Source organism: Talpa europaea (assembly GCF_964194135.1).
Source record: "Talpa europaea genome assembly, chromosome: 13".
In the NCBI taxonomy this organism is placed as follows: domain Eukaryota; kingdom Metazoa; phylum Chordata; class Mammalia; order Eulipotyphla; family Talpidae; genus Talpa; species Talpa europaea.
In genome coordinates this window covers 71,708,884-71,734,058 of record NC_140080.1, presented here as the reverse complement: position 1 = coordinate 71,734,058, position 25,175 = coordinate 71,708,884, and the positions used below count along the sequence as shown (strand labels likewise).

Below are 25,175 nucleotides of genomic sequence, written 5' to 3'. Positions count from 1 at the left end.
TTTATTGATTCAAAAATGTTATCTTCTTGTTTTTAATTTTCCAAGATTAGTTGTGAGAAGATTTTATATATGTACTGGTTATCTGAGTTGTCTGTCTGGAGTATTTATCTTAACAATTTGAGGGAACTTCTATGCTATGGCTGCAATACTTCTTGTTCATTATCTTTTCAGAACTTCTTACTATCTCCTCCCTGAAGCCATTCCAAGTATTCTCAGATACTACAATCCCTACTGTCATACTTCTTAGTAGATGTCTCCCTTCAGACTTTATCTAGAAGACTGAAAAAAAATTATTCACAAATATTTTAAGAGCACCTAAAATGTATACATGTTATAATATAACATCATATAAAACAGGACAGTTATCACTGTGCACTCATGAAGCTTAAAGTTGGGTGATGTTATATGGGACTTCATAGTTGTTTTTCTGTTGTTCACTTGTACAATATAAACAACTGATAGCAGTCTTGGATATTAGTTCCTTATCAGATATTTGATATGCAAGTATTTTTTCCCATTCAGTCTTTTCATTTTAGTGAGTTTCTTTCACTGTTCAGGAGCTTTTTTGTTTGATGTAGCCCCACTTGTTTATTTGTACTTTTGTTCTTCTTGCTACTGCTGTACTATATAGCTTTGCCTGTTTACTAATCATGAATTATTAGAGATGGAAGAAACTTTTAGAAAAAATCTACATTAATTTCTATATAGGGCCTCCCCGGTGGCGCAGCGGTTGAGTGCTGGGTTGCAAAGCTGCCCGCAGCCTCTGCAGCACCGGTTTGATCCCAGGTTGCTCCCCAGCCACTGGAGGAGGGTCCCACATGGCACACAGACCTCTCCTGCTGCCCGCTGCTCCCCTCAGCAGTGTGCTTCAGTCCTTCTGCCTGTTCTGCTCCCTGCTCTGACTCTGGTGAATTCTCTCACCCTCCCATGCTTCTGACTGTACCCAGTGCTTATATAAATAAATAAAATAAATAAATCTTAAAAAAAAATAATTTCTATATATAGGTAAGGGGATTGAGGTGCACTGCATTATCTTTAAAATTATATGGTTAATCATTGGAAAGACTAAAACCTAACATTCTTGTTCCTTATTCCAGTGATTTTTTAATTATTTATTGTTATAAAGCAATAATAAATTGGTGCTTCACAAATAAAGCTGCTATAAATATTTGCATATAAACTTTATATGGATTCATGCTTTCTTTTCTCTTGGGTAAATATTTAGGAGTAGAATGGCTACAGTGTTGGGGTACCCAAATTATGGGTGGGGATTCATAGTGGTTCCTCCCCCTCCTCCACATTGAACTCCTCAGTCAAAATGTCTCATTGGTTTTGATCCAGCCATAACCTCTAGGATGTGGCTGAGCACTAGATTATAGGGTGAGGATTATAGTTGAGAAAAGTCCATAAGCAAGAGATTGTTCTCTTTTGCTTTTCAAGTATCCAGCCTTACTCTGGGGCACTTACTCCTGTTATTAATATCCAGGTACTTAAGCTCTGGTTAGTAATCTTTCAGTTGTCTTGGCTTTCCCCTTTGGTGGGGATAAGGCAGCTTATTATAGCCTCAGGTTGCAAATAGAAGCCTCTTCTATGAGGAGACACAGGTGATCTGATCTGGCTCTTCTTGCAGAGCTCTAACTGTTCTATCCTAGGAACCTCAGGCTCAAGGCAGTGATCTTTACGCTGCACCCACCCCTTTTCCAGTGCAGTGCTGGATCTCCAAAATGGGGCTGTGTCCCTGTTTCCATTCAGCAGTTACCGCTTCCCCTCATGCTTTGCACTGCCCAGATATCTCTGCAAATACACTTAAATTAGTTTTTTCTACCCTTTTCCTCCACTCTGTTGCTCCTGATATATGTGACAGTGACAGTCTATCTTTAAGGGATTGTAGGCTTTGTTTCGTTGCAATTTGGTTGTGAATATGTAGAGAAGGTAGGCCCAGTGTCTAACTCTGCTGCCATCTTGCTATACTACTCTGATAATCTTTAAAATCAAATTAATCATCTTCATCACAAAATGTATTCTTCCAACCGCACTGAACTAAAACCTCTGGCTGAATATTTAAACCTCTTAAAAATCTGTCCTAATTTACTAATTTAATCTTTAGTTTAATTTTCCCTTACTGTTCTGTGTTCTGTTCAAACTAAAGCAAAGTTGCTGTTGTACTCCACACACTGAGATTTCCTTCCTTTACTCAAATTCTTCTACTTCTCCTTCAGCATAAAACACACACACGGACACACACACACTCATGCATTCCTAGCCTGTCAAAATTCGGTCTTATCTTCTAGGACTTATCTCAAATATTACCCCTCTAAAAAAACCTTAATTTTATTATGTGTCTTTTATAGCCCTTATATTCTATATAGAGGATACATTTTTATATGTTTGCATCACCCTGCTACTAAAGTACTTGAACGAGAGGACTTCTCTGTATCTCTTGCAGTACAAAGTTTTTTTTTTAAAATGATATGTAATACAATTTTTAAATTGAATTTCTCAGTACAATATTAGGAAAGTACAAAATGGTATGATTTTTAGAAATCTCTAAAATTACCAAACTATTGTTGATTGATAAGGGTCATCTTTGCAGAGCCAACAAACATCAAACTAACTAAAAAATAAACCAGAGAACCTATAAGCAATCACCATTGCTTGTGACTTTTTAAGTCATTACCATCTTTCATGTGATAATTATCTTCCAATGGCTTGGCTCAGCTGTGCCCTACTATTTGCTCTTATTTGTCATTAAGGTCTCACATATTATTTATTCTCATGCTATAGCATTTATGCAGGAATGCAGCAATATAAGCTCCCTTGCCTGTGATTCTTCCCACAGATAATAGAAAATAAATTGCAATTAGATTTTGGTAATTGTATATAATTAACTCAAAATGAGCTGTTAATTATAAAAAATATGTTTTTCACTTCCTCATTATCTCATTTATTTTAGTTCCAAATTCTTAATGCCTCACTTGAGTAAGTTTAATATTTTAAATACACAGAGTATCTTTAATACTAAGATAATTTAAATTTCCAAATAAACAAAATTTAGCTTAAAATTAAATTTTATCTAGGGAGTTCTACTGGCAAAATCAAAGAGCCTGCAAGGTAGAAATAAGGTCATTTCCCATTACAGTTCTTGATTATATTTTCTAAAATCAGCAGGCATTTTTGTTTAAATAATTCTACAAAAGCTGCTCAAGGCTGTACACAGTATTCTCCATTGATCCATCTCTACCTCTTTCTGGGCTTAGTGGAGAAAACATTTGCATAACTAACTGAATCCAGGAGAGAAATGAACTTATTGCCTTTACTTCTTTTAATCTCACATTATTAAATAATTTAAGGACATTGAGAGAGAATACTTGACTTTCCAATGACTGTCTGTCAGACTTTAGAAACTACTGCCAGAGTTTCTTCTATAATGTATATTAACATTTTAAAAGGTCTATGGCCTTGTTAATGACATATTAGGAAAGTTTCTTTTGTACTTTAGGACGCATATGTCCAGATGCACCTAAACTTTTAAAGCATGTCCATCTCTTTTACTGCAACACTAGTTCCCAAAGCATTCACTACACCTACTGAAGAGCAGTAATGAAAATTTTCATAAATTGCAAGTGGGAGAATGAACTGCTACAACCTTTTAAAAAGGAAAACTGTCAATGAACTATTATAGCTTATAGTGATAAATTATATCAAAATATCCTTATATAAAAATAGGCTTTCACCCAGCAATTTCATTTTTAGTAATTTATCACAAAAATGTTGAAGAAGTACATCATGCTTATTATAACATTGTGAGTAGTAGGGAACTTAAAACAACTTGAGTGTCCAACAAGAGGGGTTGGATTAGATACACAGAAACCTTGAACTATTATGCATTTATAAGAAAAGAATTACTATTTGTATAAGTTTTATTTTGCTGACCCAACAAATCACCACAAATGTAGTGGTATCAACAACACGAATTTATTATTCTATAATTCTACAGGTCAAGAATGTGACATGGGTGTTAATGCACTAACATTAAGGTGTTGGCAAGGCAATGTTCTTTAGTGGAGATTCTAGGGGAAGATATGTTCCCTTGCTCATTCAAGTTGTGGAAGAATTCAGTTCCTTGCAGTTGGAGGACTGAGATCTCTATTTCCTTACTGGCTGTCAGCTATGACTAATCCAAGGTTCTAAAGGCTACTGCATTCCTTGAATTGTGACTTCCTTCATCCATTTTTAAATGGAGGCAGGTTGGATCACTGTAGACTTAGAATCTCTCTTCCTTCTGTTTCATCTCTCTGACCCAGCAAGGAAAGGGTATCCAGTTTTCAGAACTCATGTGTCTAGACATGGCCTATCCAGATAATACAGAATAATATGCACATTGCAACATCTGTTCCCTTGTTCATATCTGTTAAGCCCTTTGTCATGTGAGGCAACATATTCACAGGTTCTGGCAATTAGAACACAGATATCTTTGGGGGGAGGTCAATTATTCTGCTTACTATAGTGGCATAACTAAAAACCTAATAAATTACCATTAAGTACTTTTAAGTGAAACAATAAAAGAATAAGTAATGTCTTCAACTGATCTCAAATATATGTAGATAGTGTATATATATATATATATATATATATATATATCCTTTTTAAGCGTAAAAAGTGGTATAGAAAGATGCACACTGGGATGCTAACAAGAGCTCAACCAAGACTATCAGGATAGGGAACAGAAGAGAAAATGGAAAGATAACTCATCTTTTCTTGACGTACCTTTGTATTTTTGTAAGAAAAATGTTTTTCTTTTGAAATTTAGAAGATGCTTAAATATAAGGTACAATATGAAGCAAAATGTATAAATAAAAACACATATTCAAATAAAGAAGATTTAGAAGTTATATACTCATGCTATATTTACACAATAAGAATACGGGTATGTGTTATCTTCTTCTTTTGGTTTAACAGCATTTTATACATTTTTTTACCATAAGCAAGCAAACACATACATAAAGACAGAGATAAACATGACTAGCATTATGAATAAGAAAAAGATATTTTAAATTAAAAAACAAATATGAAAAAAGTTCATATACATCAGCTAAAGGAGATTTATAATGTTCCTACATAAAAAATGTGAATCAGGAAATGAAAACTCTGCAAAGTGATGCAAAGGATTAACAAGACATATAGAAAAACATCCATTACAAAAGCACCCTATTTTTTCACCTATTAAAGTGCCAAATATTGTTAAATTAGACAAATCAACATTGGAGAACCACGTGGTGGCAGGCAAATAAAGAGGCTAGACAACAAACAAGAAAATGACACATCATGTTAGAAGCCTAGAAAGCAGATATCTGAGTTCAAATTCAATCAGCCAACTAGAAAATTCAAACATGAATATTTGCTAGATAGGGCAGAGGAGGGGGTTAGGCTGAGACATGACAGAGAACTTCTGAAAGGTCCAGGGACTGGAGGAGCCAGGTAGGATTGCAGGTGGGACAGAAAGCCTGGCTGGCTGAAAGTTTGCAGAGCAGTAAAATTCCAAGATATTTTTCCTCTATTTCCAGAATCCCAACCTATCTCTCTCCATCTTGAGAGGAATGGAGGTTACTTTTCTGGAGAGGCTGAACTACAGTGACTCCGGTCTAGGGGACATGAAATATAGCTGAAAGCAGAAATACCATGCAGATAAGCGGGGTATAAATTGAAAACCTACATAATGTGTGATGGGTCTTTTTTCTCTCCTTCCACTGGGTCACCCACTTTGACAGTCAGGCATATTTAATGCTCTCATCTCTTCTTCCCACCTAAGGAAACTAGGAGAAAAGGCCTACAAGTACTAATATGCCCTCAGGATTCCCAGCTGATCACTTCAAGTGAAAATCATCAATTGACAAGCTCTGGTCACATACACTGAGAGCTTTTAGTAGCTCTTCATTGCTGTGTTAGTGGCTCTTCATTGCTGTTAGTTGTGGAAAAAAAGAAATTTGAACTTGGTGAAAATAGAGATAGTGTACCAGGAAAAGATGAAACTTCAAAAACTCCTATTAATATTCTTGGAGGTAAGAAAAAATATTGCATAGATAGGACAAGCATAGATTCTTATAAAAATAAATCTGAGAAAAACATGTTCTTGGAAATTATAGAGCAAACAAATTTAATAGAAGGGTTGAAAATATAATCTAGGAAATTGTTCAGATTTTTCATTTCTAAATTTTCACTTCTAAAAGAATCTTCTAGAAAAACCTAAAAAAAAAAACAAAAAAAACAAAAACAAAAAAAGGGAGACATATGAAAGATAATCCAAGAGAGTCAATATCTGACTAACAGTTCTAGAAAGAAAGAATATTTTAAGAATGAAATGGAGAAAACTGACAAAGGCAATTTCCTGCTTTGAAGAAAGTCTCCCAGCTGAAAAAAAATCTGATTATTAAGAATAATGAGTGAAAAAAGGTCCAATTAATGCATACTGGCATTAATTTTAGATCAATACTGAGAGAGAAAAGATTGAAATGGTGCCCATGGGGAACAGGTCATATAAAAAAGAATCAAACAGCACTAAGGCTTTTCAATGGCAACAGTAGAAACTATAAGATAATGAAACACTGCTCCAGGGAAATAAGAGTTTGGAATTTGAGTTCAGTCTGCTAACACAAAAAATATTAACATTGTCCAGATGACTATAATTGAATTCTAGCGCCATGAGAATAACCAAGATACAACCCAAAATTACCTGATATATAAACAAATAGGAAAAAACACAACTAATACTCAAGAGAAAAGTCAATCAGTGGAGATGAACTTCAAGATGACACAGGTGTTAGACTTAACAGATAGGTATTTTTTAAAGGAAAAATGTGCTTGTAATGAATAAAATTTTTACCTCAGAAGAGAAATAAATAAAACAAAGATCCAAATGGAAATTTTAGAAATGAAAAATCTAGTATCTGATATTTAAAAAACATTGCTGTATGAACTTACCGACAGACTGGAAATAACAGAGGATTTGAAGAACTTGAGGATAAAGTAATAAAACGTTATTAAATGTCAAGAAAAAACATTTAAAAAATTTGCAGTCTGGAATCTATAGGGCATGATCTAAAGGTCAAAAATCATATAGTCACAAAAGAGAATAGAGAAAACATATTTGAGGAAATAAAAAATTCTTCAAATTTCATGCAATGATAAATCTCAAACATGGCTTTAGGAGTACAAATTAATTTACCTTTTATGAAAAGCAAATTGACAATGTTATTTAAGAATCTTAAAAGGATTCATATATACTCTGAGCTAATAGTTACACTTCAAGGAATCTAACCAAGGAAAAAGGTAGAGATAAGCAAAAAATTTACTTACAGAAATATTCTTTAAGGCATAATTTATAATAGAAAGACCCTGTTTTATAGAAAAACAGGATAGTAGATGCATATTGTGTAATAGCTATCACACAATATTTGTTGAATGAATCAGTATCTTGTTTTCATAAAATAATTAATGACAAAAATATTAACAGTGAAAAGAGCAAAACATTAGGCTCTATATAAGCATAATCACTACTATTCAATATTTAGATAAATATATTTAGAATATATTATTATAAAAGAAAGGAAAAAGGGTTCAAGGAATCATCTCAGAAAGATGAGATTACAAATGATTTTTACTTTCTTCTCTACACTTTTCTGTATTTTTCAGATTTTACAGGGAGGACATATTTATTCATATAATCAGAAGCTGAAATCATTGATATAGAATATACATATATGCCAAACAAATCCTTAATATCTGTATCTTGCATATTCTTGCCTATATCCACCCCTCAACTTTACCTTGGTCCAGAGTCACTCCCATTCATATCCAGATTGAGCTCTCTGGGTTTAGTAAATTCTTTATCAGCAACCAGTTCTCTTGATGTAAATGCAGCTTGAGTTCTTAACCTATAAAAATAAATTTACAGAAGTTTTACTCTTGTGGGACCCAATAAACCAAACAGTAACCCTTAGAAGACCATGTTATTCCAGGTAGTCCCCCCACCCCAGCAATTATTTTCAAATTAAAACTCAATCTATCAAAAAGAAATGAATACTTCCTAAATGTACATAAATAAACATGGGTTACTTTCAGAAAAAATTTAAATTTTCTCTACTTTTTGAGGAGTGGGGGAAAAACTGAATTGGTCAAATATCATTTTAAAACTCAACATTACAGATGATTTAAGGGGTACTTCAGTCTCTTCTCTAGAAATCTAAAAATTCTTTCCATCTACGGTGAAGCAAGTATATTTTGATTACCAAAATTTAAATGGAAATTCTAGTAACACTAGGTATCACTGACCCTGCCCAAAATACCATAGAAGTTTGCTACTTCTCATATATACAGCTCAACAAGCTCTATTTCACTGACCAGCTTATTTTCCCTAGGTCATAGAACTTCCCCAAAACAACTGGAAGATTTTCTATCCACCAATGCTACTGTAGCCCCATCTTCAGTTTACTGAGGATGGAAGACACTTGAAGAAATTATCATAAAGCTATTCTACCAGGAGTTTGGGTGGCAAATTAATCATTGGCATCAAATATGTGACCCTTATTCCCCAATCTCAGTTTTTAAAAATGTATTCTTGTTTAATTTGTGAAATGAAATCTGTAAAAATATAGTTTTTTAGCTGTGAAGTAAAACCAACCACGAAAAGGTAAAAAAAAAAAGGTTGTTAAAACAGCATTGTTCTTTCCATCATTGTCAAAAGACATTTTTATAATTACAACTAACAATGTACAGTGATATACAAAGAGAGGTATATAGATTAATTACTCACTAGGAACTTAGGGTTTAAAAATACTAGGCAGTGTCTCACAGGTAGGTAAAAGCAGATGTAATTAAGCAATTACGAGAAAAGAGTAAAAAAGAATAGCAATAGCAATAGTAGCAGGTCACAGCAGTCTCTGCAGCAGCAGTGTAACAACGATGATGATGTTGCGGATGATGGCAGCTACCATATACTGAGTGCACTTAACATATACTATCTTCATGGATCTTCCCAGCCACCATTACTATACCTACTTCCAGATGAGGAAAGTAGACACAGACATAAAACTACCAAATTGACACATTTTTAAGTGGTAAAGATAATATTTTGAACACAGTATAAGAGCATATGGCAAGGGTGGCAGGCAAAGGTAAACATTACAATTTGTCTAGATTTTCACACATTATACATATACTCCTTTCCTCCAACAAGGATTTAAAGTGATTCTCTGCACTGTCATGAGTAGCAATTTAGATAAATCCTCCCCGATCAACCTGGAAAGGGTTCAGAGATAATATCCTTTTGAAAGCTCGTATTGACTATCATGCAATATCAAGGTGGCAGAATGAGTTATTAATTACAATTAAAATAAATCTTAATATCATGCCAAGTTTATTTCAAAATGACAGGCTCATCCTCAAATTCTAAATAAATAACAAGTCTGTGGTAGTCATTTGGTATTCAATTACAGATTGCCTTCCCAGTATTTCTCCTGAATATCCTAAACACCATAAATAATGCCTTGTACACAGCATATATTAATTAATTCATCAAATTAATTGAAGTGGGATTCCTTTGAACATTAAAATTGACAAGTTCAATAAAGAGATATAAAAAGGCAAATAAAAACAGAGTGAGATTACAAATAAACTGAGAAACACAATCAAGTCTTGCTTATTTTATTATCTTTCCCATAGAGTTTTGTAAAGAGCAAGGTGCCAAGTATATGTTTACTTTGTATATGTTACTTAATACATGTTTACGGAATCATAGACAATTAGGTGCTAATTTTGCATATATTTAATAACATAAAAGAAGTGAGAAAAAGACAGGACGCAAAAGCTTTAGGTACTGGGATTTGAACTGCACTGTGATAGAGTGTGGATAAATAGAAAAGTAAAGTGAATACATTTAAATCAGAAAAAAATAATATGTTAATAGGAAGCTTATGAATGGCATATTGAAAAGATCTCAAGGAGACAAACTTGACTGAAAAAAATTAGTTCAGAGGAAAAAGAGAGGCAAATGGGTAGAGAAGTGATTCTAGATTATAAAAGGCTTTTAATATTAGGTTGAAAAACAAAACCTAATAGAAAATCATTTAAGAGTTTTAAAGTTCAGAAGTGGCACAATAAATATGTATTAGGAAGATTCATTTGAGATAGATATTCTTGGTATATGACACTAATGTGCAAAGGTTGAATTTCAAATAATTCATAAATGATAAAGTTACACATGAATAAGTGAATATATCAAAATCTGTGAGATATAGTTAAAATAGTGCTGGAAGGGAAATTGATAGCACTAACTGCTTCTAGGAGAAAGGAAGAAAAGTCTCAAGTCAATAATCTAAGCTCCTATCTGAAGAAACTAGAAAGAAGACAAGCAAGATAAATACAAGTCAAGTTGAAAGAAGAAAATAAAGAAAAGAATGAGGTCAGAATTACGTTGATACTAAAAACAGAAAAATTCCAAAAATTCTACAAACCATTATCTCCCATCAGTATAGATATGACTATTTTTCACAAAATATCAGTACATAGAATTCAATAATATGCAAAAAGACTTACACACTATGATTGAATGTATGTATTCCAGGAATACAAGGTTAGTTCAATATTTAAAAAAAAGTCATTCCAAGTAAATCTACACATGATAAAATGGCACAGAACTATAGCATACATTGTATCAATGTAATTTATTGGTTTTGATTTTGTATCACAGTTCCATAAGATGTAGGCATTGGAGGAAAATGGGTGAACAGTACACTGACCTAAACATTTTTGCAACTTCCTGTCAACCTATAATTATTTAAAAATATAATGCTTAAAAAACCCCTATGGATATATGTATAAATTTCTATGGATATGTATAAATTTCTGCAACTTATAAATATACAACACTTTCTCAAAAGCTGTGTTTCATAGCTCTCATCTAAGCTAGGACAATCAAGATAATAATAAAGACTTCATTATTATTATGCAGAATTATTTAACTATACAGTGCTGTTCAAATTAATATGATACATATTCTAAAAGTACTCATTCTCCCCTAAGACTGTGCCCTTTTTAAAGACTTCATTTTTATATCCCAAGAGCCTAAAATCATTCTTTGCATATCATCTACATTCAATAAATGTTTGTTGAATGAAGTTCTTAGGAGAGAAAAAATATTAACTGAACAATCAGAGATTGGGGTAAAAAAACTGAAGTAACATTTTGGCCTTTGGTGACAATCTTATTGTAAGACGATTCATTTTCAGATATTTAAAAAACTTCCAAGTTTTGACAATGAAGAACAGAACAATGAAAGAAGGCGGAAGATCACTTCAAGTTCCAAGAAAAGTATTACACTGAAGGAAATGTTAAAAGGGAACTTTCAAATAAGTTAGAATCTCAAAAATATTAGGCAGAATCTGTAAGTGAAGAAAATTAGCTCTAAAGAAGTAAAATAAATCAATACTAGTATATATACCAGTAGTATAGTAGATATATCTATATATGCATATCTACACATACGCACATATAGATATCACACACACATATCTGTATAGGATGTATACCTCTAATAAGAATGTGTACAAAGGTGAAACAGTACATTTGACTAGGGAGGAAATGGCTGTACTCTTACTACTAATTTTGTTTGTATATGCCAAACAAATTATAATACCAAAATAGAAAATCAGCTTTTAGAACACTGTTATTTGGAAAGAATTGTTAGGAGAAGAACAGTCTAAATGTGGATAAATTTGTAAGTATTGGTGATTGAATAGGTTATGCTTTGTGACCAGGAAAGGCTGAATTTAAAGGGCTCTCATCATTTGTGATATTATCGTAGGTAGATATAAATATGGAATGATGGCTGCTAATCAGTTTATCACAATTTCATTCCACATCCTGACATTTCAAGTTTTACTTATTCTCTCCAGTGACATCAAATAACAAAGGATTTTGTGTAATGGTATTACCACTTAAAATACTGTCTTGGGAGTCCAGCAAAAATTATATTGGACTTATCAGAAACTAGATATTACCGGCTACCATTCTGGAAAATGAGGTAATCTTTTAAGTCTTCCAAAGAAGACAATGGAATTCACTGAGTAGTTACAGCTGTTGTGCATCTTGAACAAGTCAAGATCCCAAGGAACTCGTCCCTACACATCTATTATGATAACAAATACACTGTTCTGCAGGCTACAGACATTGCCGAAAGAATAGGCAGTACTTACCAATTGTAATCCAGGCGAGACTGATGAAGTTGCTGCTGTTTTAGGAGAAGCTTTGTCTCCTGCTGGGCTAGCAGATGCTGAAGGCGTTCCTTTTCAATTTCTAGTTCCAATTTCTGAAGCATAAGTTGCTGTCTTCTATCTTCTGAAAGTTGATTTTTGATGTCAGTTTCTTCACTAGGTTGTAGTGCCCCTTGGTCATGCATCAGAGATGCCCATGAAAGTCCACAATAATTGCATGATTCCAGATGTGTCTTGGAATACTGAGGGGCTATATTTGCAGAATGGCTCTCATGAACATGATCTGCATTTTCAGAAAGTCTGTGACCATAACACTGACTTGATAGAGTATGGTTAAGATATGGACATCCCTTCATTTTCAGGTCCTCTGGTAGAGTCTTCTCTGAAGGGATTGCATCTACTATTTTTTTGCCAGGGGATCCACAATTACATGTTCTGCTCTCTGACAGTACCCTGTTCAGGTCCTCTTTGGGATAATTAAGGACCACTGGTTTCAAAGAATTATTCCTTAACTCCATAAAGGATTCTGAAGCTGATCCCTGGTTTGCAGATTTAGGTCTCTGCTTGGTTTGATAGCTCTGTGGTTTGGCTACACTTATGTAGGAACCTTCTAGTTCCATAGACGAAGACTGAAGAGTACTTTTCTTATTGGATACCTAAAATGGACCAAAAGATCACTTGTCAAATAAGAGCACAATGAAATGAGTTTTTTCTTTTGAGAAATCAATGATTTATGTTTACCAAAATAAGATTGTTGTTTTGTTTTCTTAAATAATAAATGATAGTATTCATACAGCTAAACAGATATGGGACACAAAACTATACCTATTTTCAAGCAATCTACACTTCAGCAAATCCATAGGATGAGAAAAAGAAAGTATTGCTATATGTCAGTTAAGCAAGATGTCAAGAGTTGCAAATAAAAGGCAAAAACTCAGATGTTAATATCTAAAAATGTTTGATTTTGAGTAGTGACCCAAGAAATTCATTCAGTCACCTCAAATAACCTTCGATTGGTCATTATATAGCATGAGATTTGATATAAAACATTTCACCTAATACTGAGTAGGCTGTTAGTTACTGCTAGAAATTTGATGAATTTTTATAAACATTTATAGCACACAGATAAAACCAAGCATTTTTAATAAAATATGATTCTAATCAAAAGTAGTTATTTAAATACAAAACACATTTAACTTCGGCAATAAATATAAGTGATTTTTCAATTAAGTGGTTCAAGTGATTATAATCTATTAGAACTCAGGCTGAAAGGAAGCAGTTACAAATTACATTTGACAGGCCAACAGAGAGAACTTTCCCAGCTTTTTAGCAACAGGCCGATTCTAGTAAGGTGGGAGGAAAAAAAAAACTTAGTCTAAATCAGTGGTTCTCAAACTTCAGCATGTTTCAGATTCACATGATGGGCTGGTTAAATGTAAATTGCTGGGTTTCAACACCAGAGTTTCCAATCTAGCAGCTCTGGAGCAGAGTCAGAGAATCTGCATTTTAAACAAGTTTCCAGGTGGTGCTGATGCTGTTAATTTGGAACCAAGCTCAGATCCATTGGTGTTATCATGGCATGTCTGATATCTCCTGTGTCCCACTTGTTTTGATTACAATGGACTCACTTATTCAGGATAACCTCCTCATTTTTAAATCCTTAATTATTAGTACATCTGTAAAATCTCTTTCATACAAAACCCCTTGGTCATACAAAATGACATTCACAGGTTTCAGGAACTAGGACATCTACATATTTGGGAGCCATTATTCAGTCTACCACAGATTTTTTAAAAATAAGAACAAATTTACAAACAGTTGAGACAGTTCTGTTTTGGATACCTAAAATGAATAAAAAGTTGAGAGCCCCTAAGAGAAGTAGGAATATTTTACCAATTTACTTTGCAATAGTTGCTCTTTTCCCCAATGAGTATGGGTAGGACCTATGAATATTATGGGATATTAATCCTGTGATCATGCTGCATTATATCACTAAACGGATTTTATAGATGTAACAAAGGTTTCTAATCAGTTGAGTTTAAATTAATAAAAAGAGAGATTATCTTAGGTGGGCCAGATCTAGTCAGATAAACCCTCTCCAGGTCAGAAACTCTGTTGCTGGCCTTGAAGAAATAAACTATGTTGTGGGAGGGCCAATAAAGAGGGTCAGGTGGCAAGGATCCACGTGGCACCTGAACAAAGGTGCAAGTAAGGCGCTGAGCAAAGGACTCAGAGTTGTGTCACTCATGATCCATATAAACTGAGATAACGTGTGCTATTTTAAATGGGAAAGTTTGTAGTAATTCACTATAAAAAACCAACAGCCCAGTACTCAAGTTGTCTAAGCCTCATGTTCATCATCAGTATAACAGGGATTAAAAACAGCATCTATCTCAAAACTGAATGTTCTGGTGGGACTGATAGGTAGTTATCAAGGATGCCAATTTATAAGGGTGCTGATTAAGAAATGGAAAAAAATCCCTACATTTACTCAAACTTCTCTCAAGAACAATGTGTGTGTGTATGTGGAGAGAGATAGAAGTAGAGGTAGAGATTGGTGGTGGGGAGAGAGCGGGAAAGAGATAGTGAGAAACCCAAGGAACAAGTTCAGTGACAACAGATTAAAGTATTTTCCAAAGAGAAAGAGTTCAGTTATTATCTTTGTTTTGCTACAATGAGGTTTGTAAGTTAGCCCAGAGTTGAATCCTTGAGATAATGGAGAAAGACGATAAATTTTCTCCTTCATTAAAAAAGATGGCAGTCTTGCACCAACATTTTTGCACTGCCTCTTAGGGCTGTTGTGATTAGATGAAAATTCATATAAAGTGTTTTGTATAGTCCTAATATAAAGTTAGTATCCAAAAAAGTGTTTCCAATTATTAGTACCCCTACTATTATTATCACCCACTTATCTTCAATAATTCTTTGACAAGTGCCTAAGTCAGGGGCTATGCTGACTCCACTCTTTTGCATAGCAGTGGGCATGCACACAGAACATTCTCAGTAATTATGGACTGACTGTATCAGCTCAGCAGAAAAATTCAATTCATGCATGGGTCACAGTAACTAAAGAAAATTAGAATCCCAGATTAGCCTAATCATATGTTAATAAGGAAGAGGAAGAGGGGAGAAATAGGAAACTCCCTGATAGAGTCTGACTAGAAGAAATTAAGTTATTTTACTGGTGGAATTTAGACAAATATTGCCTCTGGGAGACATGGAAGTCACAATGGGCCTGAATGAAACAGATGTGCTTTTCCTTCTGGAGTGGCTCCATGCATTCTATGTAGTATTTACATATACAACTTCTTTTAACTAAAGCTAAAATTAAGAACAAATTTCAAACTGCTGCCTCTAACATATGGGTCTAAAATGAATTTTTTAGATATACAACATTAATTCAGAAACTAATAGATGTTTTTGAGGCATAATTTATATGTAGTAAAATGCACAGACCTTAAGTGTACAGCTAGATGAAACTTTACATTGCATATTCACATAATTATTACCCAGAAGTTACAGGAGCAGCCCATTACCCCTGAAAGTTTCCTTGTGCCCCTTCTAGTCAATATCACCCCCTCATACTTCCAAGGGGAAACATTATTCTGACTTCTATTACCACAGATTAGTTTTGCCTGTTTTGAACTTCATATGAGTGGAATCGTAAGAGTTTGTTAATCTTTTGTGCCTGTTTTCTTAAGTTCAACATCATTTTCAGACTCCTCTGTTTTTGCAAGAATCAATAAATAGATTGCTATTTTTTATTGTTGCATACTACTTCGTTGTATAAATATAACAATATTTGTTTATCCATTCACTTATTGGACTGGGTTGTTTTTAGTTTACAGCTATTAACAGTAAAGCTGCTATGAATATTCCTACACAAGTCTTTTTTTTTTTTTTAAAGAAATCTGCATTTATTTCTCTTGGGCACTGACTAGGCATGCTTACCTTTATTTTAATCAGTTAATATGTTTTCTAAAGTGGTCATTCTATTTTATATCTGTATCAGCAAAGTAAAAAAAAACCATTTGCTTCACATTTGGTAGTGCAGATGCTTTTGTTTTTAGCTACACAGTAAAATCTTATTGTGGTTTATTTTGTATTTCCCTGATACATAATGATGTTGCAGAAATGCTTATTGGACATTTTTTGTGACATGCTTGTTGAAACCAATACCTTTAAATAATTCAAAATAATCTTTAAGGACCGCAGGTGAGAAATAAAAAAATGAAGGTAAAGGAAAATACCTTTGCGTAAATTATTTCTGATGAGACAACTTGGTTCTAAAAGGTCATATTCACTGGCCAAAGAATATAGAAAATTTTCCCATAACACCTTGTCATTTTGGCTATTCTTAACTCAGAATTAACTATGTACTACACTAAATGTTTTATATATTAAACCTATAATTCTTAACAATTCTGTAAAGTGGTTCTTATAATTACATTTTACAGATGAGAAAATGAAGCTCATTGAATCTGCAACTTTCTCAACACAGGGGGGCATGTCTCACTTCAAAATTTTAGTCTCCCATTACTCCATGGTGTGATTTTTTTTTTTTAGAAACTTACTTATTGTGAAATACAATAAACATAGAAAAGTGCACAAAACAAATACGAGCAGCTCAGTGCACAATCACAATGCAATGCTCATTTAACTATCTTGTGAAAAACAGAACACTGCTATATGCAGAAGACCCTTATGTTCCTTTCCTGTCAAAGAGAATGACTAACCTGACTTTATGGGAATAACTTCTTTAACATTTCCGTGCTTAAATACCTATACCAGAGTTCAGTTTTACCCATTTATTTTTCAAGTATAAATGGAACCATATGATATACATTCTTTACTGTCTGACTTCTTTCATCCACATTATATTTGTGAAGTTTGGAAATGGTAACATATGTGGCTATAAATTTCCATAACTACATAATAGTGGTCAGCAAACTATTTCTGTTAAGGGTTAGTCGATAAATGTTTTAGACTTTACAGTCCCTGTGGAATTTGTCATAACTACTCAGTTCTGCTTTTGAAGTGTAAAAGCAAGGATGGGTCATAAATTAATGACTGTTCCAGTAAAATATTATTTATGGACACTGACATTTAGATTTCATGTAATTCTCTCATATTCTTAGGTCATGAGTTATACAACAATATGCAATGTGCTGAACTTGGCCTGCCATAATTTGCCAACTGAACTTGATGATAACATTGCAGATGCTTCCAATTAAAGGATTCTAGAAATATACTAAGATATGTTCAAAACCCAATAAGCAAATTAAACAATATAACTTGCTATGTGCTATTTACATGTTATCTGTATGGTGAAAAATAAATCAGAAAGCTTAATCAAAAATGAACAGAATGATTTTAGCAGAAAAGAATGCAGAAGAAAATATGCAGGCAAGAAAAAAAATTGTGAATTAAAAAAAAATTTAGAGAGGAACAAGATTTTCAAATCCCAACATATTAAAAGATATTAAAAGTGAGTAAATTTCTAAGCTGGAAGAAGGTTTTCTGAATCTTTGAGATATTCCTTTAAATACGATAGTTTTTAAAAAAGATCAAGCTATCTATATTATAAACAGGCATGATATGATCTTTTTTTTTAAAGATTTATTTATTCATTTACACAAGAACAGGGGTATAGGCCAGATGCGCAGGAGGGTGAGAGGATTCACCAGAGACAGAGCGGGGAGCAGAATAGGCAGACTGACGAAATACACTGCTGAGGGGAGCAGCGGGCGAGACAGGAGAGGTCTGCCTCGCCATGTGGGACCCTCACCGGCCAGGATCAAACTGGCGCTGCAGAGACTGCAGACAGCCTCACAGCGCAGCGCTCAACCGCCTGCACCACCAGGGGAGGCCCTATGATCTTTTATATATGTATGCACACACAAGTGTATAAGCACATTCATAAACAAATACACATATTACATGTCATTCTTATGGTAATCCAGTATTTATTCATATTTTCAAATATTAAAAAAGAACTGTAGTAGTATTGCTTTGTGAAATATGAGCAACAAGTAAATTGGAGTAGCCAATGCTACCAACAGGTCTAAATGCTGTTCTCTTTTCTCTGATTACAAATAATAATTTTCTGTCTAGCAAGAATAATTTCTACTTGTAGCCTTATCAGAATAAAAATCTCAATTTTATAACTTCAAAAATTTCCCCTCTTTATTTTACTGAAAAGTCATAATAAATTCAAGACCTAGATAAATATTTCTAAACCTATACTACTGTATTTGGAGCAGGTCACTGCATTACCCAAAACATTTGGAGTTAATGTGAAATAAGGCACAGAACGACCTACTGCAATTTTAAATTTGGGCTTACATGGACCAGTTGTCAAGCTGACAGAAGCAACGTAATGCAACAGCTGCACTGTATGGTTTGCCAAAGTCTCATCCCAAATAAATGTTCATTCTCCCTTGTGCAATTAACTCTCCTATACTGGCAGATTTTGCTAGAAGATCATCAAGGTAGATTACCTTCCAGCATTATGAACTAAATACTTACAGGTGTTATACCATCAGTTATAACTTACAAACTTTTGCATTTTAGCAAGACATCCAGGCAAATGAATCATCTAATTTATGAATTATTTATAAGAAATTCACAGCATGCTCCTGGCGTCATCCATGGCCTTTTCCAGGTCATATGACACCAATTAGAGCTGAATTTTAAATTATTCAATAACCTGAACTCTCTTGTCATTTAACATATAGATATCAAGGCAGTAAACAAGTTAAATCTAATGGGCCCTAGAGGTTTAGACTTCTCCACTGCTCAGCAGCTGAAGCTGTAGGCCATCAATGGATGAAAAAAAAAAAACAAAAAAACAAAGCAATGCAACAGTCAAATGCATTTGCAAGGCTCTAATAACTTATTCTAGTTCCCATAGGGACTGTAGCACAATTTAGGAATATTGAATCTAAAAGACATTAAAGTCAATAATTATGAGATCTGAAAGAATATAAGCACACAATAGTACATAAATGACAGAACACTAGCAACAGACTAAACAACGCCTTATCAATACTTACGTACATCATATGCCTGTCATTAATCATTAATTTTAACAGTAACTATCAGACTTAGAAAAGGCTACACTTCATATTCTTGAACCATTATTATATTTCCTGAAAGTTGGAATTTGTTGAGTTGCTAAAAAAATGAAGAGACAGCGGGGCCTCCCTGGTAGCACAGGCAGTTGAGCGCAGCTCTGTGAAGCTGACTGCAGCCTCTGCAGTGCCAGTTCGATCCCTGCCGGCCTTGGAGCAACCCACATGGTAAGCAGACCTCTCCTGTCTTGCCCGCTGCTCCTCTTAGCAGTGTATTTCGTCAGTCTGCCTGTTCTGTTCCCCGCTCTGTCTCTGGTGAATCCTCTAACCCTCCCACACATTTGGCCTGTACCCCGGCTCTTGTATAAATAAAAAATAAATCTTTAAAATAAAAAAATGAATAGACAGCATGGGATAAATGATGGTATACTGGAGCTGAGGTCAAACGACCTTGATCAGAATTCCAGTCCAGAACTTAGGAGTTCTACTGTTTTGGACTGTTCACTTTATGTCTGTTAGATAGTTTAGACATTTGTAAAATAGGATTTGAAGCTCTCCATAGTTTATGCTGAAAAACTCAGGGTTGAGTTGTACCCAAGGTAGTGAGAAAAAAGGGTTAGATTATGAGAAATTATACCAACCAGTAAACTTTCATTTATCAATAACAAACATACTGCAAAATTATTAAATGCTCTTTTCCACTAGCAAATTCTGTATTTTAAACATATCACTGCCTTATGTGACTCATATACTGAAAAACTTAAATCAGCATCTTAATTTATCTGGCCACAAAACCTTAAAGAGATGCAAAAGAAGATGGAATAAGACAAACATTAGTTGTGAAACTGTCAGTGTTTTGATGAGATTTAAAAAGGACAGCCACATACCACAGAAATACCCAACAGTAGTACTCATTCAAATATATGAACGCATATGATATTTCATGTATATGATCACAATTACTAAAAGCAGAAAAGCCCAGCTTAGTGTGTACCAGGCCTTCTAAAGCAACAAAAGGAAACAGATGCATGAGACTAGTTTTAATTATTTAGTGAAGATCAGAAAGATGAGATAATTTTACACAGAAAATAAAAATAAGACATGTTAGAAATGGTGAGGACATCTTCATAAGCACAAAATGAAAATAAAAAAAAATATTGAATTACAAAGCCAATTAGTACTTATATATTCAGTTAAGGATATAGCACAAGAAAATGACCCATAAGTGTGTACACCAATTTTCCTGTGTCATAACCTTGGCATTACGCTTTTTGAGCATATCCTGGGGCACCACATAAAACTCCAAGGTCTGTTCACTGTGCTCTCTCATCTGTCCCTCCAGTAACAATCTGGCTCAAGAATGGAAATAAGAACTGAGCATGATCGGTTGTTTCAATGAAATTCTTCTTAAAGAGAGTAAACAAAATTAGTTTGTGTCAAAAGAAGGGATATTCTAATAAAGATGTTTTAATATACTTTCTAGAAAATACAGTTAATACTCTGAACATGACCAACTTTCCCTGAAGGTGGGGTTGGAGTTTAGAATGTAGTTATGTTGTTAGCTGGGGGTTGGGGGGGGCAATATTTGCATTGGCTTTTTGAGAGTAGCTAGTGAGAATAAGTTCTTGAAAATAAGTTCTTGAGAGTAGCTAGTGAAAATAAGTTATGAAACACCAAGTATAATCTACAGTCTACTTGGAGAGAAACAGAAAGGAAGGGAAGATTTCCAAAGTGAATTAGAGCACTTTTGCTAAAGATTAGAGCCTTTTATATTCATTTTCCCCTATGTAACTGGCTGCAGATGAGAATTATTAGAGATCTAGTGAGAATCATTTCTGAAGGCACAGGGAACTACCAAATCAGAGTTCTAAGGACTTTAGAGAGCGAGCCCTTCCTTGGTAACTCAAGAATTCTTAGTCCTTTAACTATATAGTGCCAAATCCTGACTTTTAAAAGAAATTTTGGACAGCATTTATTAGCTACTTTAACTTACTATTAAAAAAACCCAAGAGAAGAAATTTCATTTAGAAATTAATAAAAATAAAACCAGTGATGCAATTTCCTAGTGCTCAAATGTCCTAACTCTCTTTATCTATCATTCAGACGTCTGCTAATGTTTCAAGGTCAGCTAAACACCATTTCCTTCACTGTGGTTTCCCTATTTCCCTAGTTCAGATTACTTGTGCCTTCCCCAGGAGGCATCCAGGGAGGTCTTTATTCATTCTCTCATTGTTGCACTTATTTCATCTTGATCATGTTTTTACATCTATGTTTCCTTATTTATGTGTAAGTATGTACACTTCTGGGCCTCCCTGGTGGCGCAGCAGGTTGAGCACCGTGCTGTGAAGCTGTCCGCAGCCTCTGCAGTGCGGGTTTGATCCTGGCCGGCGAGAATCCCACCTGGTGCAGCAGACCTCTCCTGTCGTTTCCGCTGCTCCCCTCAGCAGTGTATTTCTGTCGTCTGTCTGTTCTGCTCCCTGCTCTGTCTCTGGTGAATCCTCTCACCCTCTTGCGCCTCTGGCCTGTACCCCAGCTCTTGTATTAAAAAAAAAGTATGTACACTTCTCCTTATGGAAACCGCAAACTCTCTGAGGGCAGAGACCTCAAAGAGATCATCATTCTTGTTCACTGCTTTATCTCAATAAAAGAGAGGTGCTCAACAAATAATGAATATAGTGTGGCTCCTCACCAGAATAGTGTATGGAACTTGAAAACAGGGGAAATGTTACTTAGGGGACTTGTATTTCAATGACATTGATCTTTATAAATAAAAGGTATACTTAAGTTAGTAAATATTTGTTGACTGAGCCTATTAGCAGGGAGTAAGAGCAGCAACAGTTAAATGGCCTAACATGTATACTAAGAAAATTGAAGTAACTTAAAATGTATTTACTTTTTGCAGGGATTCACTTACTTTTCCTGTAGTACCCCCCCTTTTTTTAACAACAGATGTATAAAAGGTGATTAAAGAAACTATAAATGCAAGAAAAATCCCAACTGTCTTTTGTTGCACAGAGGCAAAAAAAACAAGGCTCTAGATGCCCATCAAGTGTGAAACAAAACACAAAAGCACTTGTTGCTTTTAAGATGAGATTTTAAACTTGAAGATTATATATATTATTTTCTGAAATGTTCCATGAAGAGGTTTTAAAATAAGGAACTATATAGAAAGACTACAGAACATGTGTGTTGTATCAATTTAAAATAGGAATAGACAAATTGACAGGTTGCAATACTTGGTACTTGAATAAAAGGCACCTGTTTCAGGACTCCTACTTTTGAGTTATTAAAAAGAAAATCAGACTTAACATAAATGACTCTCATATCATAAACAAAGCTGACATATTTGATATAGACATTAAGTTCAGAAGAACAATTTATAGAAATTCTGGACAAACATGACTTTCAAATATGTAAAGTTAATTGTGTTATCCCCAAATCCCTTTTCAGCCAATGGCATCATCTATGTGTGAAAAGATACTTTCAAACAACTACATTTCTGTAACTATTAAAAAAAAACTTAGCATAAACTTTTAATCTTCTGTTTCCTGCTTTTAGGTGTTGCCCTGGTGCTAAATGTGAGAGGGAGAAATAGAATACGATAATGTTGGGAGGAATGATGAATTTTTTAAAAGTTATTAAGCGGAAGATACATAGGGATGGACAAAACTTCTGTCACTAAAAAGCCAAGTCTTCTATATTCGTCTAACAACAGAAGGGAAGAATTTATATAAACAAAATGCTATGGACATATACACTCAGTATTACTGTCTTCCCTCTCTATAATTTTACCCAAAGGTACAGATTGCTACTTTGCGTTGGGCAGGACAGATGGGGATCTGGAAGTATGTGCCAGATACTGTGCTAGGTGCCAGGAATACAAAGCTTTACAGAAAGAGTTGCAACAGTCATGGTCCTCAAATTTTGGTTATGGGGGTAAACCATTTTATATGACAAAATCTATTAAGAGTGTTATGTGCAGTGAGTTGAGGAGCATTAGGAAGATTAGTTTTTGCCTTTCTTGGGGAGAGGAGGAAAATTTTCATATTAGAGGAGATAAAATTTTAACTAGTGAAAGACATACTGTAATTTAATGACAACAGTATATGCGAAGGTGTATGACATGTGTATGCTAGTGCATTTTAGGCAGAAGGGGAAAATATGAGTGGAAAAGATTACATAAATGGATATGTATGATGAACTCTAAGTAGTCCAGAGCATAGTGTAAAGGCTGATGGGGAATGGATGAAGTCGAAGGTTAAGTGGGTGTCAGAGTAGAAAAGGTGTAAATGCCAAGATAAAGAAATTCCATTTAAAATTTTTTATGCCCATCTGATCCAGGAAATGGGCAATGAATCAAATGGTAGGAGATGGAACGAAATGAAATAATAAAGGGCAAGATAATCTATTTGAAGAAACCAACACATGAAGTTTATGTGGGGAGGTAGTAAAAGAAAGGAAGGGCTAGTAACAAACTATTGACAAACTAAATTGAAATACTATAATTAAAACTGAAGTGTTCAGGTCTGTGCATTATAGTGAATGATCTTGGGAGTGTAAGGGACTAGGTAGAGGGAAGATACCTATTCAAAGTATGAAAAGGAACTACAGTAGGAGGAAGGCACCAATAACCATTTTACAGTTTGTTGATTAAAGACTATAGAATTTCTTTAGGGTCTAGTGCATCCAAATTCTCAAAAAGGCTGGTCAGAATCCATTTTGGATTAGCTTGTTTTAGTCAACTTTCTTTCATGAATAACAGTGAAGACAAAATATCAAAAAAACAAGAAAATACAGTTTTACTTTAGGTGTCCCTTTTTTGTTCTAGACAATCTAAATTAGAAAATGTTGTCTTAGAAGAGTTTTAAGGAGTCTTATAGGCCTGGAAATAAAATTTGGTTTACAGACCCTGCTAAGAGAGATTCTGTCAAAACCTCAAGCTTTAAATTGAGGACTCCCCCTCCCTACCCTAAAAAACTAGCAGTAAGGACAAAATAGAAATAGAAAAACACATGTAAATACTAAAGCTAAATTTCAAATCCATCCAGCTCGGGACTGAATTAAGGTCATTTGAAACCATGTTAACTACCAGCAAGAAGAAAAAGAAAATTCTTTCTGGAAAAAGGTAACATCAAACAGAGACCCATATTGTATCTAAAATTGTCACAAACAATGTCTAACATAAGCAAGCATACAATATGATAAAAATATCAGACTTGGAAGGGGAAAAACAATAGAAATAGAATCACAACAGATTTAGATAATAGCATTATCAAACACTTTAAAGTAATTGCTATGTATCTAATTAAGAAATTAACTGATATGATGGAGGATACAACAAAGAATTAAAAACTAGAAAACAACTAAATGCAAATTTAGGACTGAAAATACAATAGATAGAACCATCACCTTAACAACACATTAGATGCATTCAAGGAGACAATTAGTGAACTGGAATAAGAAGCAGAAGAAAATATCTAGACTAACATAAAGGGATGGATATGAAAGGATGGAAATATATAAAAGTATGTAAGTAACATATAGGACATGATGACAAAGGTCTACGAATACATGCAACTATAGTACCAGAAGAAAAGAAAAGAGAGAATGAGGAATATTTCAAGACACAATGCTGATTATTTTTCAATGTTTTTACCAAGGCATAAATTTAAGTAGTATGAAACCAAAGGATGACAAATACAAATTACACCTAAAGCACATCACAGTGAAAATGATGACATCAAAGTACAAATGAAAACTTGAAATAAATTTGTACCAAATATTGGGAAGATACACTAATATTTAAGAAATCCATGCATGTGTTATCTGTAGGTTT

At 34.1% G+C, this 25,175-nt stretch overlaps 1 protein-coding gene across 1 annotated transcript in view; it reads right to left on the bottom strand.

Annotated features, from left to right (window-relative positions):
• The window catches only part of KIAA1328, a gene marked incomplete at its 3' end in the record, with an annotated part of 226,115 nt that overhangs the window by 75,415 nt on the left and 125,525 nt on the right, over positions 1–25,175 (bottom strand). Inside the window, exon 7 of the mRNA XM_084252345.1 lies at positions 12,249–12,922. Coding sequence (XP_084108471.1) covers positions 12,249–12,922 — 674 coding nt within the window. The remainder of the gene's footprint in view (positions 1–12,248; positions 12,923–25,175) is intronic.